Here is a 14,232-nt window from a genome sequence, read left to right on the forward strand (position 1 = left end):
GTACATTTCTGGGTCACATGGTGGAGAGCAGGCTCCAAATTCCCACGGTTTCAGTAAAATGACTATCTGGGTCTCATAGAGGAAATACTTTCTATGCATGTTGATATGGAGTGGGAGGTCTGCATGACTATATGGTGGGCATGTCTACACCAGAGACTTCGCATGGCCTTCAGGAAATGAAAAGGTTGCCTTCCCCTGTCACAGAAAAGTTCATTCACTCTGTGAACTATTGGGATATGAGAATATTTCATACTTGACGCCAGAAGACAGGTTGGATGCGTCTGTTGTGTAAATAAGAGCACGTTCAAGGAATCCTTACCAGTCAAGGAAATGAAGGCAGTGCCTTGAGTTAGGGGACTCGAAAGCAGCCAAATTTGTATCCAGATGTATTTGCCATTTAATAGTATTTCTCTCACTTTTATAAAAGTGTACTGCAATAAACGGATAGTGTAGTATTTTGAGAGTTTAGAATGAATTGCCTCGGCAGTAGGCTGGTTATTGATTATAGCTTAAGACTTTAAAATTAAAACCATTAGTTGTGGATGGTTCAGATGACAGTCACTCATTTTCATTACTACCTTACCATTCAGTAAAAATGGAGCCGCCTTGATAGAGTTATTCTTAAAACTAACAGGGCAGTACCTAACCTGTCTTATGCTCTGCGCAACCGAAGCAGAGATCGTTGAACTCATGTATCTCTGAGTTGCATGCACACCTTTTGCCTGAACCATTGTCCTCCCACTAAGTGGCATGCTCTTTTCTTCCTGAATGCACCAGACCCTTCTCCCCCGAAGCTCCCATTCTGCTTGCTCTGGTGGGGATATTGCACATTACTAAGTTGCACGTTGTCACGGCCTCAGTGCAATTTAGTGTGTGCGATATTTTCACATGAGTGCATGCACACGCGTATGGCTGTGGCTTAAAGTTGCTGCGGGGTATGTTTTTTTACGGGGATGAATTAGTTCTGGAAGAGCCTATACCCATATCAGTATTTCTGCTCCAAACATGTTAGCCAGCGATCAGGTTTACATGTGTGCTTTCTTTCCGAGAAAGTTTTATTGCTTGCTTCATTTTCTTCATCCACCGTAAGAATCACAAACAATTATGCTCAGTGGGCAGAGTGGTCTCTTTATTTAAAAAAAGAAAGAAAAAGTTTCCAAAAGTCTCTTTGCTAAACCACTCTCGTTTTTCCTAAGACAAAATTGCCCATAATGCTAAAGGTAATTTGATGCAAACTTAACCTAATCTTGGTTACTGAAATCAATTATGATTACTTGTCATAATTGCATCAGGCCACTGCAGTCAGTGAATGAGCATGATGATGGAAATGATATGGTGATACAATCTCCAGAGAAAACAATTCGTCTTCAAGCATATTAAAGTTTAAAACATGTAATATGCTAAGGAAAACCAGCGTGAATGCTTGGCTGCAATCTCAACATCATTTAATTGGATGGGTTAAATGACGTTGGTAATCTGCGCGCTATTTGATGGTCTTTCAGTGCCAAGAGAATTGTACAATAAAGAATAGGACTTACAGCATTCTTGCATTGTCCCAGGTTATACTCTGTCTTGCACACACTTGTTAAACCGAGTATTGATGGAGTGGTGGTTCAGAATATATGCTTTGGGACTATTTTTGCATCATCCCCCCCCCCCCCCGGGCTAGCTTTCTGAAATCATTGGAGTATATGATTTTTCCTAGCATCAATAATTTCTTCGCTTTTAGACATTCGCTGATTTTAAACCTAAATTTTTTGTGAAACCTTTCCGGAAACAATATTATCAAGTGTAGCTTTTTAAACAGCAGCACTAAAGATGCTGAATGCAAACTCATTGATAAACCTGTTTCTGGGCTGCACGACTTCAGACTGCAGTTGGAGGCTCACATGATTGGAATGCTCTTCAAGGCACCCTGTCAATGCACATAGAAATTAGCTTGTAAGAGAAATGAGTTCTAGTCTAGCCATCTCCCTGAAATGCTGGTTTTCTGTGTGCAAAGAATGTTCATGCAGGAGCATCCAGTCCTGTGAGCTTCCACTAGCAGTCTGCAGTTTTACCAGACCCAGTTTTACCACCTCATTGAGAAATAGGCCATAATTGAGATGGTTGCTGTTGAAGTTTTGCTGTACCTAAATGAGGGAATGTGAATGTAATTCTACCTTTAGTAAATTACATCCAAGCAGTTGTTACTGTTACACTATGCTGTGGAGTGATAAATGCTTTGCTTTATTTCTCTGAGACACGTGAAAATTCATGCATCAGCAAAGTTCCTTTTCTGAGCTCAACATCTCCGTGGCTTCGAGTACATAGCCTGTAGTAATAAAACTTTCTTTATAAACATCCATACTGTCCAAACAATGCTCCTTCAACATTTTGCTGAAACTGTAAAACTTTTAGCCCATGGAAGTTTTTGCAACTCCTGTTAACTGGTATCCTACTTTTTCTTTTTCTTGCATAAAAGGCCCAAAGGAAAGTTTTCAAATTGCTTCGTATCATGAAATATTTTCTGTAATTTCAGATGTAACATTAATTCCAAAGGGTATCTGTTGTCTTCCATCAAATTCTCAGGCCAGATTAAAGATGATGGTCTCTTTTTAAAACTATGCATCATAATAATACGGAGAAATATTGTGTTTTAAGTACTTTACACACTGGAACATTTTAATCATAGCGTTTAGCGAACTTTCCATTTAAATGGGCTGGACATACTTAATATTTTATTTTAAGTACTTTGGCTTTGTCAGGGTTTTCTTTGTTACAGTTCAGCAATACCTTCCAAATTCCTACCCAGCTACAGTAATTAACCATTTTTAAATGTTTGCATTTCTATTTGCACAAATAGCACATTTATTGAGTAGCTCCAGATATGTTTTTTTAGCTCACCACGGCTGCGTCTTTTGCAGAAATGCAGAGCAATGCTATCTAGGCTTAGGGGTGTTATGTTTTAATTGCATTTGAAAATTTTGTGAATGCTGATGTGATGTCTAGAAGTTGCATATTTGAGGCAGACACATTTCATTCTGGACAGGAGTGCTTGTGGAGAAAGGTGTAGGTACTAAAATGTAACTTTAGCAAAGGAATATGGGGGGGTCAGGAAGTTTTTTTCTGGAGGATTCCATCACAGATGTTTTATCCAGTATTCCTTTTGCAATAGAGCTGCAAACTAGGAAGCCTAGATCACTTTCCCCCTCAACCATAGATGTTGGGCACACTTACACAAGTCAAATCTTCAGTCATAATTTTCTGGTAGTACCTTTAAAAATCTACAGTGTTTAGCACATTTAATATTAATACTTGCTTTACTGTTTAATGCAGCAATTTACCGTATTTTTCGCTCTATAAGACGCACCAGACCACAAGACGCACCTAGTTTTTGGAGGAGGAAGACAAGAAAAAAATATTCTGAATCTCAGAAGCCAGAACAGCAAGAGGGCATTGAAAGCAGCAATCCCTCTTGCTGTTCTGGCTTCTGTGATAGCTGCGCAGCCTGCATTCACTCCATAAGACGCACACACATTTCCCCTTACTTTTTAGAAGGGAAAAAGTGAGTCTTATAGAGCAAAAAATACGGTATATACTGCTGAACACTATAGAATCTAAGTGATATTTTGGTCCCTAATCATACGTATATTGTGTCTGTATCATGCTTTTTGTTTCAGATTTTTCACATGCATTATGTTTGTCATCCTTACAACTACCTCATCAGCTAGATCAGTGTGGCTGCCATTTTGCAGGCAGTCGGGTGCTAAGGAAGAGTGGTTTGCTGAAGGAAGTCTAGTGGCTCCATGCCATTTGTGGCTCAGTCTAATATTAGTCACTATGCAAGCCCTCTTCTTACATAGAAAGACTACTCGCTATATCAGAAGAATGTCAAACATCTGGTTATGAAGTGCTTACATTCACAGTTTCTAGGACTGTAAGAATATTTACGTAGAAAATTGGGTATTCAGAGAGGTCCAAGATGCCAGATCTGTATTCTTAGCACTGGGGAGGGAAGGTCTCAATTAAGAGCTGCTACATTTAATTTTTTACGTAGGTTTTGTTGTTATTATTTAAAGTTTGTTTAAAAATAAAATAAATATTGTGAAAATAATATTATGAAAATAATAATAAAAGCACAAATACAAAATGGATAGATAATGAATGGGAAACAGCAAATTATCCTGAACTGTGGCAGGAAGTAGCCCTGAAACTTCATTTAATGTGCCATTTGTGTAGCAAATAGCTTTGATCTTTAAGGTTTGTTTTAGCAATTTTTAAATACATAGATGCTGCTCAACTAATAGATTTTATATGGAATTATCTCATCCTTCTAGAGGTGTGTTTGATGCATCCCTCAAAATGGCTGGCTTCTATGGACTGTACACCTGGCTGACTCATACTGTCTTTGGAATTAACATTGTCTTCATACCATCAGGTGAGGGGAAAAAAAACAAGGTTGAGTTTATTTTTGTGTGTAATAGTGAAAAGGACTGTATCCACTTCTGGTAGTTGCCTCAAAATCATAACCAGTTTTTAGCAATAGATGTATTGGTGCTCAGAGCAAAGAAAATCATGTGCACACTGGTTCTTAAATGAGGTGTCCATTTTTCAGGAAGATTAGCCATCTTTCGCTTCAGTATGATGAATCATCTTTTTCCGCCTGAATGGCAGGATATAACTTTAAAAATGAATAAAGACATTGTAAGTCCATGGCTTAAGGTGCGACCAGGAACTTTGAATCCAAGACAAATTATACACTCTTGATTTGATCAGTTACACTGCATCTAAATAGTCCTGTGAATTAATGCAACTGTGTGCTATGAAGAGATGCAATCTTTTTTGAAACTATTTCCATTGACATCATTGTGTTTTTTAATTGTCCTATCTAACTTCTCTATCCTTAGCACTGGCTGCACTTCTTGGAGTTGTTCCATTTCTGGGAACATACTGGGCAGCCATACCTGCCGTTCTAGACCTCTGGCTTGTACAGGGAGAAGGATGCAAAGCTGTGCTTCTCTTGGTTTGCCATCTGCTGCCAACATATTTTGTAGACACAGCAATCTATTCCGATATATCCGGGTAAATATTTCAAAATCGGTTCTCTACTATCTTGTAAAAAAATCATTCTGTAACAATACTGTCAGGGAACTGCCATCGGAGCTGGAGGCGGAGAGGAGGCTCCAGAGGGATGGCGGAGAGGGTCCCAGTAGGGAGAGAGGTAGCCCATCCGCTGGGGGGGGGAGGAAATCAGCGTAACACCAGTGGAGAAGGGGGGCAGATGGGGGAATCGGAGAGGTGGCTCCAGGACTCCTCGCCGGAGACCAGCGGAGAGGGGATGGGTACTCCGCTGCCCACACCCACTTTGCGCAGAAGACTTCCGCGCAGGCAAAGTAGGAGGAGACTGGGCGTCAAACAGCTTCTATGCTGGAAGAGGTCAAGAAACGCCCACTGACGGATTCTGCCAGCGACTGAGGCAGCCACAGAACTTGAGGCTGTCCAGACAGAAAGGGTTCAACCAGGCAACCTAGCCAAGAGTAATGGCAACTTACGCACGAGCACCCCCTAGAACCATTACAAATACATAAAAACCCATATAAAACTGCTGAGGACCACCATACCTCAAGGACCACCTCTCCCCATATGAACCTACCCGGACCCTGAGTTCATCCTCTGAGGGCCTTCTTCACATGCCTCCTCCATGAGAGGATCAGAGGGTGGCAACACAAGAACAGGGCCTTTTCTGCAGTGGCTCCCTGCTTGTGGAATGCTCCTCCCAGGGAGGCTCACCTGGCGTCTTCATTATAAACCTTTAGGCGCCAGGCAAAAACGTTCCTCTTCAGCCAGGCCTTTGGCTGATTGACACCCAGTGCCCTTTTAAAATGTGTTGTGTATGTATCTTGTGTTTTTTATATTGTCATTTTATGTTGTGAACTGCCCTGAGTTCTGTGAATGAAGGGTGGTGTACAAATTTTAATCATTATCATCATCAACAACATCATCTAAAACTAATTTTTTTACTTAACTATTAGACATAACAATAACCATAAAATTAGTTTTATTACTTATCTATTACATCAAGAAGCTGGACCAGTTTGGATGAGGTTGTAAGGATGTACGGCCTACACATGCAATGAAAGAATGAAATATCCCACATGCTGGACATAACACTTGCATAAGGCCTACCCAAAGGCCCTGTGCACACAGTGCTTTCAGTGTGTGGAAGTCTGGTGACCCCAGAAGTGGCACAGGAATAACTTGTGGGCAGTTCGTTGTGCAGTTTTGTTCTCACACCATTCATGTGCTCCACACACTTGGACCTTTATCCAAAGTTGCCTGCTTAGTTTCCCCATAAACCCTCCACCATCTTGCATAGATGTTAAAGTTATAACTTAACTGAAATATAGTGTGCCTGGAGGAAGCACCCTTCCACATGGGAGCCAGTGTGGTGTAGTGGTTAAGAGCAGTAGACGTGTAATCTGGGGAACCGGGTTCGTGTCTCCGCTCCTCCACCTGCAGCTGCTGGGTGACCTTGGGCCAGTCACACTTCTCTGAAGTCTCTCAGCCCCACTCACCTCACAGAGTGTTTGTTGTGGGGGAGGAAGGGAAAGGAGAATGTGAGCCGCTTTGAGACTCCTGAAGGGGAGTGAAAGGTGGGATATCAAATCCAAACTCTTCTTCTTCTTTTAATATTTGTAATGCAGCTAATACGTTGGGCATATGACCCCTTTATAAATGTTCCTTTGAAAGGTATGCTTGGAAAGGAATGCTAAATTTTATTCTCTAAACTTTTGGTGGGAAGGGGTTAGAATTAGAATATGATTGTAACTTAACTGGGCGTGTTGTGATTGCAGAGGGGGCCACCCATACCTGACGGGCCTTGCAGTAGCTGGGGGAGCCTATTACCTAGGAGTGGAAGGAGCCATCATAGGACCCATACTGCTCTGCACACTTGTGGTGGCTTCCAATATCTATAGTGCTATGCTTGTGAGCCCCACAAGTGCATTGCCCACGCCATCACAGATGCCTTGGCCTTTGCAGATATACCGGTAAGCTTCTACAGTAGTTGTCACATATCATTGCCTCTTAGTACGGTATTTTTTAAATACCGTACTAATAAATAGGTACCGCTTTCTAGCGGGAAGGTAAACAGTGTTTCCGTGTGCGGCTCTGGCTCGCCAGAGCAGCGATGTCACGCTGGCCACGTGACCCGGAAGTGTCTGCGGACAGCGCTGGCCCCCGGCCTCTTAAGTGAGATGGGCGCACAACCCTAGAGTCTGTCAAGACTGGCCCGTACGGGCAGGGGTACCTTTACCTTTACCTTACGGTATTTTTTTAATCTGTAGTTTACTGACCTCTCCCTTTATCTTTAACAACCAACGGGCAGAAATAATAAATATTTGAAATATCTAGAAATCCAAAACACCTGGGGGCACAATCTGATCCAAAAGAAAAGTCTCTGGTAATTAAATTATGCCCTTCTTTAGCTATTTGATTCCTGAATTTAGTAAGTAAGAAACAGCAAGCAGGGGAGAGGGAGAAGGCAGAGGAAGGGGGAGGAAGAAGTTGTGTGTCAACTGAGGAATCAGGATGCACCGGAGAGGATAGATCACAAATTGTGGGGCCAGCCCCCTTGGAAACCCCAAGACACCGGGAGGCAGTTCTGCAGAATGGAGAGCATCCTACAGCTCTGCAGCCACAGGAACTCAATAATAGAATCATGAAATTGTAGAGATGGAAGGGACCCGCGAGAGTCATCTTTTCCAACCCCCTGCAATGCAGGGATCTCAACTAGATCACACATATAGAAGAGGCATGGAGTACATGGGAGCTTCTGGCGGCAGCAGCTCCTCCACCTGCTTCCTTGGCCGGCTGGCTTGAGAAGGGCGTGTGAAACACCCTGTTCTAGTTCTCTTCTTCTGTCAGTGTTCTATTAGTATTGTAATTTGTATATGTTGATCAGCGGGCTGCAAATATGCAGCTGTGTGCACAGTTTCTATATCCACCTACCTGCCTGGTGCTTATAGTAAAATTAGTTTAGTAGTGGGGAGCGGGGGCATGGGAGCTAAGTTCCAAAGAGCTGAAAAGCAGAGGTTTTACACTACCAGTGTGTTTCAGTGGTTAACAGTGTTATGTTAAGTCCAGAGATGCTAACTCACTGGGTTCCCTTGGACGACTCCTTATCTCTCAGCCTATCCTATCTTGCAGATTGTTGTGAGGATATAAATAGAGCCCCGGTGTAAATGCAGGTCAAGATCCAACATTGTGCTATCAGAGGTGATGACAGGACTTCGCTTTCCTCTCTTATCCCTTGGCCCCCACAGCTGCTCCAGAGTGTCCCCCAAACCTCCTGAGCAGATGACGGGGGAGGGGGAGGGGAGGAAAATCCTGTTTGCCCAAGCAGATGGTGGTTGTACAAGTGAGATGCCAGAAATGAATGTCAATTCTAATAAATAAATAGTGTAACAAATTTTAATAAATATATTTTGTACTAATGCCTAAGTGGACAGACCTAACAGCATATGCAGAAGAAATCTGTTAGCAAGACAGTAGATAAATGAGTGTCAAAATACATGGGTGCTCATTTTTTTATAATTGATTATATTTATTTCAAGCTATTCCTTTAACTGCAGCCGTATTTAACCATAAATGTTGGGTCTTTTTCGCAAGTTCATTTCAAGTATAATATTACATTCAGGAATCCTGCATTGTAGTTTAAATTTGAGATTCAGTGGTCACAAGGAGGACCTCTGGTCAGTTCAAATTTTGGATAACTCTTCACACACACACCCCCAAATACTCTCCATTTCTTTGTAACTTTTTGGGGAAGCTGAAAAAACTACTGGTTGTTCCAAGCATTCATAAATACTTTATCCTTTATTTTTACTGAAAGTTTTGATACCTTTCCCCTTTATAGGTCTTCTAGAGAAAGTCCTGAGGAACAGAAAACTGCCACGGAATGACACATGGAGTATTTAATTGCTTCTTTAGGAAGAACTCCTCTTTCTTATGCGAGCATTGAGCTCAGGAGAGTCGTGGCCTTGGATCCCTTATCCTGCTGTGCCTCCTGACAGCTTTCACTGATGCAGCATTCCCTGTTGAGCATCCCTGTTGACACACGTTGCCTTAGGTCACGCACATTTCCTTTGTAAGTGGAAGTGTCTGCTGCCTGTTGTTTGCTTATTACACAGACCTGGGATTTGGGTGCCTGGTTTGCCAAATAATTCCTCTTGAAAAACCACACCTTGCATCAAGTTTTGTTGACTTGATTCCAGGTCGGAGCCTGTTGTAAATTCAAATTTGATATTAATATTTTTTTGCTACCTGCATAATTAGATTCTAGGTGTTCATTTCCCACAGCTTTTGCTCTTAGAATATTCTCGTCTCAAGGAGGTATAGCTATTAAACCATTAAAGTCTAGCACCTGCTAAAAGTTAAGTATAATTTTGTGCTGCTTTGTGAAGGATGCCTTATTGCAACTTCATAGTCACCTTTTAATCAACTATTAGTAAGACAGCAATATTAGTCTTGTCAGGATGCTATATCAGTGGTGGCTATATAACAGACACAGAATTCTTTGCAGTATGGCTTGGGGTGGGTGGTTGTTTAAAACAGCTTTGTAACTAAACTTTTTCATCTAATCCCAGTTCAAGCAAATTTCTCTACTGATGAAGCATAATCAGTGCACTAAAGTAAAAACAAACAATGTACTCAAAATAATTTGTGCAAATTTTTGAAGGTGCTATAATATTTTTTAGGAAATGTAGCACTGGATTAATCTATCTAGCTCTTACTAGTGATGAAGAATAGGATGTTGTTTACATTGTATTTTTAAAGGTATTAACAGAGTAATGAATCAGGGTGGAAAGAGAAATCTGTTCTATAGATTCTCTGGGTATGTTACTGAGGAATGTGACTGTCAGCATTGAGGTGTGTTGTTTTTTTAAAAAAATGTCTGTGAGCTAAAGCGTATAGCACAGGAATGTTCCATGCTGGCTAAAGGTTTTTGACTTGAAATATTGATTTGTAAGCACCAAAGAAAATAATTGTGATTTGGTGGTTAAGAGGTGACAAGCTAAAGACACTCAAAAATACTTGTTTAATGAATGGATTAATACAAAGCACTTTTAATGGTTATACTTACTTAAAACAAAGTAAAACCATAATATCAAAGTGTCTGCTTCCACGTTTAGTCTCGAGTTCCTACACTAGTGCACCCATTGCATGCATTTCATATCCATATAGCTTCCAGTACATGAAATCTGTCAGCATCAGACTATATGGTAACTAAAGGGTTTGATTCTGTACACATTAGTGGTTATAAAAAAAACCCTTGTAATGGCAGTGTGCATCTTATGGACTATATTAGGACCAGTGGTTGGTTGGTTGGTTGATTGGTTGGTTTTCATTTGAAGGTGTTATAAAAAATGTCTGTTACGTTATGAGTTAAATCCCGTCAACTGCAGTTCAGTGCCTGCATGCAGAAGAAACCCCACAAGGTATAATGAAGCCCTCTTCTCTCGCTCCCCACCCGCAACACACACAGATGGGTGCAGATGCATCATGAAACTTGGCAGCTGCAGAGGGCGTGAGGCCTAAACACACCTGCTTAATCCAGGAACGCACTGAGTTCTCGTTCTCTAACTGAGTGGGGATGGCTATCTAGCTGGGACTTTGGGAGACACAACACAGGGCCTCCCATTCACCACAATGACCTTGTGTGGTATCTGTTCCTGCAGAGGGTGGAAGGAGGAAGCAGGACTCTGACCCTCCTGTAGCTGTGCCCTCTACACTGCACTCCTTGTGGACTGGATTGAAACTTGTATGTGGAGAAGCTAAAATGAAAGCGTGCATAAATACCTTGATGTGTTTGGGAAATGAATCCAGTCATTGGAAGAATTGCATATTTGAATGTCCGTATTTCACAAGTTGTAGGTACAAACTATCACGTGCCTGTTTTGAGGCTACTTTTGTAAAGTTTGTTTTGAACACTGGAGTTTGTATTTATTTCTTGACTTAGCAAGTTGAATCCTTCAGACTAGAAGGTTCTGAGGTCAAGTTAGCTTTTGCATACGTTGAAATAAATGAGCACAATAGCATTGTAGCTCAAGAGTTATATTTCTTTCCATTGGTGAAAAGGAACAGTTGACAATTTCTGTGTCTGATTTGACATTGGCATTAATAAAAGATGAATGGAAATGCCATTACTGTGAACAGGTGGCAGTGGAAATGTATATTTCAGTTTCTGGGTCTGTTTGGGGTACGGTTGTCCTTAAATAGGTTACTTATGAAAACCTGAAGTAGCAGGTACCATATTAGAAGAGACATTTCCCTTTCATGCAGGAGGAAATACCTCTTCTGCAATGGTCTCTGTTCTGACCCACACATAACATTATTTAAAAATAAAGTGTGCACTTTGTTTTCTTCAAAATTGTTCTTTATTCATATGCAAGATTGGTTTAACACTCAGTTATGATCCATTATGTTAATATCTATGTAGAGGAGGGGTCCCTGGGTTACTAGCATGGCACAGGAGCGGTTTGTGTGGCCTCTCTTTCATCAGAGCAATGCATTCAACTTCAGTATTTTTGAAGTGGCATTGGCATCCACCATGCAGAAGCAGCTCCCATGCCACTCTTGGAGTGTGAATTGCCTTTGACTATACCCTGCCTGAGGCAGATTCATGAGAAAAATCTGCCTAATTGCTTCAGCCTGCCTGTAGGAAATATTTGGCCACATTTGTTTTGGGATTTTAATGGTGAGCTCGTAATTTTTAAGAACTATGTTTATTTTCAGTTTGTCAGAATATTTTTCACAGGTAGCTTTTAATCAAAGTCAGCAATACTAAAAGTGACAAGAATTGGATTTCAAATCCAGTAAACCACTTCCTAGCCACTTTGTTATTTTCCTAATACAGTTGTATCTTGGTTCTCGAATGAAATCTGTTCTAGAAGTCCATTCAACTTCCGAAAATGTTTGAAAACCAAGGCACAACTTCTGATTGGCTGCAGGAGCTTCCTGCACTCAATCGGAAGCCGCATCAGACATTCAGCTTCCCAAAAACGTTCGCAAACCGGAACACTCACTTCTGTGGTTGTGGCATTCGGGAGCTGAAATGTTCGACTCACAAGGCGTTCAAAATCCAAGGTACGATTGTTTTAACAAGTCCCCCCCCCCCCCACTTACCATTTAGAGAACTGCTAATATATTAGAGCAGGCATGTCCAAAGTCCTAATCCGGCCCGCCAAACAGTTTAATCCAGCCCCTGTGGCAATTTATTTCCTGGGGTAAAAAAACAGAATGAAACAAAACAAAAAAAACCTCAAAACCTTCAAAACCTTTGGGGTAAAATCATAAAAAAAGCTGAACAACTTCAATTCTAAAAATAAAGGTCAAAAATACAGGACTGTCCAAAGTCTGACGATTTCGCCTTCCTTTCAACATTTAAGAGTACACATGGTTCATTGTGGCTTTCTGAATGTATTTTATGGCTATAATAATAGTGTTACATGGTCATCAGAATGCTGGAGAAACAAGTTAGCATTTCCAGTTACTAGGAAACTTACAGAGGTAACAAAAATATTTGGGGACCATATCTGTGGTGTCAATCTGTATGTACCTTGTGTATACAACTGAGTTATGTTAAACCTTCAGATCATTTTGGTGGACCATCTTTACTATCAGGTATCCTTGAAATTTTGAAGTTTTGTGACACCTACGTGTTAAAAGTAAGGAGTATTTTCTGAGGACATTAACTGTCAGACAAAAATTCTGCTAACTAGTGATGCAGTCCAATGCATAACTACCAAAAGTAAGACCATTGAATGCAGTGAACTTTACTCCCTGATAAGTGGGCTTAGGATTGCAGACCAAATGAAGTGCTCTTATGGAATAGTGGCATAAAACCACATTTTTCAGCTAAAGTATTTTGGAATGTACTCTCTCAATGTACGATGCTCTCTCAATGAACATTTTACCATCTTTGTTATCATATTATTCGTACTCTTGTCTGTAGCTGCCCATTACACTATGGTCCATTAATGGAATTGGTTTGTTTCCCACTAAGCAGTTTGGGTTATTATGTTTTGCAGATACCAGAAATTAACTTTATGCCTACTGCAAAGAAGCCCCCTTCAGTAGAGAACTATTTCATGGCATTAGGTATAACTAATTTTTTTTAAGGATATTGAAAATACTCTTAAGAATCCTGAATTTTAGATAGGAAGTAAAATGTTAAATACTGACATTTTGAAACAGTGAAAGCTACTTACGTTGTGAAGACTGACTGGCTAGCTTACTAGTACGTCTTTTTACAGTGAAACTTTGAAAATCTTTATTTGCTTCAAGGTTAAAAACAATTAGCTCTTTGAAAGTGTTCTTAGTGTATTGCAACTTAAATAAATTACATTAAATTTTGGAGACAGAACATGAGCAAATTTGCATTCAAGCTTTCAACAAAAAGTTTGAACCATTTCTTTAGACTGCAGATTGTATGTTCTGACTGAGGACTACTTGCACCCAAGATACTACTTTTGAAAAACTGTGTACACTATACAGTGAAGCATATGCCAATGTGTTTCTCGTAATATGTGTGTGGAAGCCATAGTTTGTGGCAAATTTGTGCAACATTTATACAGGTAAAATGCACATGTAGTAGAAAAGCACATACATTTTCCACACAATATTGAGCACCCAGGAAAACAATCCTAACGTGTCTGAAGTTTTATTTTTAAAAACGTACGTGAAGAAGCCCTAGTTTACTAAACCTCAAAATATAATCTTCCAGTTCCTTTATTAAAGACACAGGGGTATCACATCATCAAAATGTGGGAAGACTTGTAGATAAAATTTCTACTCAGTTCATATAAGGATATTAAAGCATAGTCATTGATTTCATTTCTGGTAGAAGAATGAATGAAGCTGCTATTGGGGGGAAACGTTGGAGATTGGTGGCTTGGATGCCAAATGCACAAGACCATACCTAAAAATGCACACGACTTTCACTACTGGGAATATTTTATTTTTTGTAGTGTGACCTAGAGCATTTATGATAAGCTTTTATCATGGTATATATTTAATCTTCACACCTTTACAAATGATATTTTTCCAAATAAAATTCTACATTGAATGTCTAAAAACTATTGCAAGCTTGGTGTATTCTTTAAAAGTTTAAAGAATTTGGGTCTGACCCCACAACTGTTGCTACAAATGTTTAAGTAAGTTAGATGTTGACATTTCACTTGGAAACTT

General features: G+C 40.3%; 2 protein-coding genes across 3 annotated transcripts in view; both read left to right on the forward strand.

The window, feature by feature from the left end:
• The window catches only part of TMEM245 (transmembrane protein 245), a 52,739-nt gene extending 38,619 nt beyond the window's left edge, over positions 1-14,120 (forward strand). For both annotated transcript variants that reach the window (XM_083407631.1, XM_083407632.1), the window contains 4 exons: positions 4,320-4,420; positions 4,890-5,064; positions 6,837-7,031; positions 8,900-14,120. In XM_083407631.1, coding sequence (XP_083263757.1) covers positions 4,320-4,420; positions 4,890-5,064; positions 6,837-7,031; positions 8,900-8,945 — 517 coding nt within the window. In that variant the 3' untranslated portion in view covers positions 8,946-14,120. The remainder of the gene's footprint in view (positions 1-4,319; positions 4,421-4,889; positions 5,065-6,836; positions 7,032-8,899) is intronic.
• GALNT1 (polypeptide N-acetylgalactosaminyltransferase 1) overlaps positions 1-14,232 on the forward strand; it is a 538,911-nt gene that overhangs the window by 312,965 nt on the left and 211,714 nt on the right. The window lies entirely within an intron of this gene.

The sequence above is a fragment of the Podarcis tiliguerta genome, assembly GCF_965153285.1.
Source record: "Podarcis tiliguerta genome assembly, chromosome: 13".
NCBI classification, from domain to species: domain Eukaryota; kingdom Metazoa; phylum Chordata; class Lepidosauria; order Squamata; family Lacertidae; genus Podarcis; species Podarcis tiliguerta.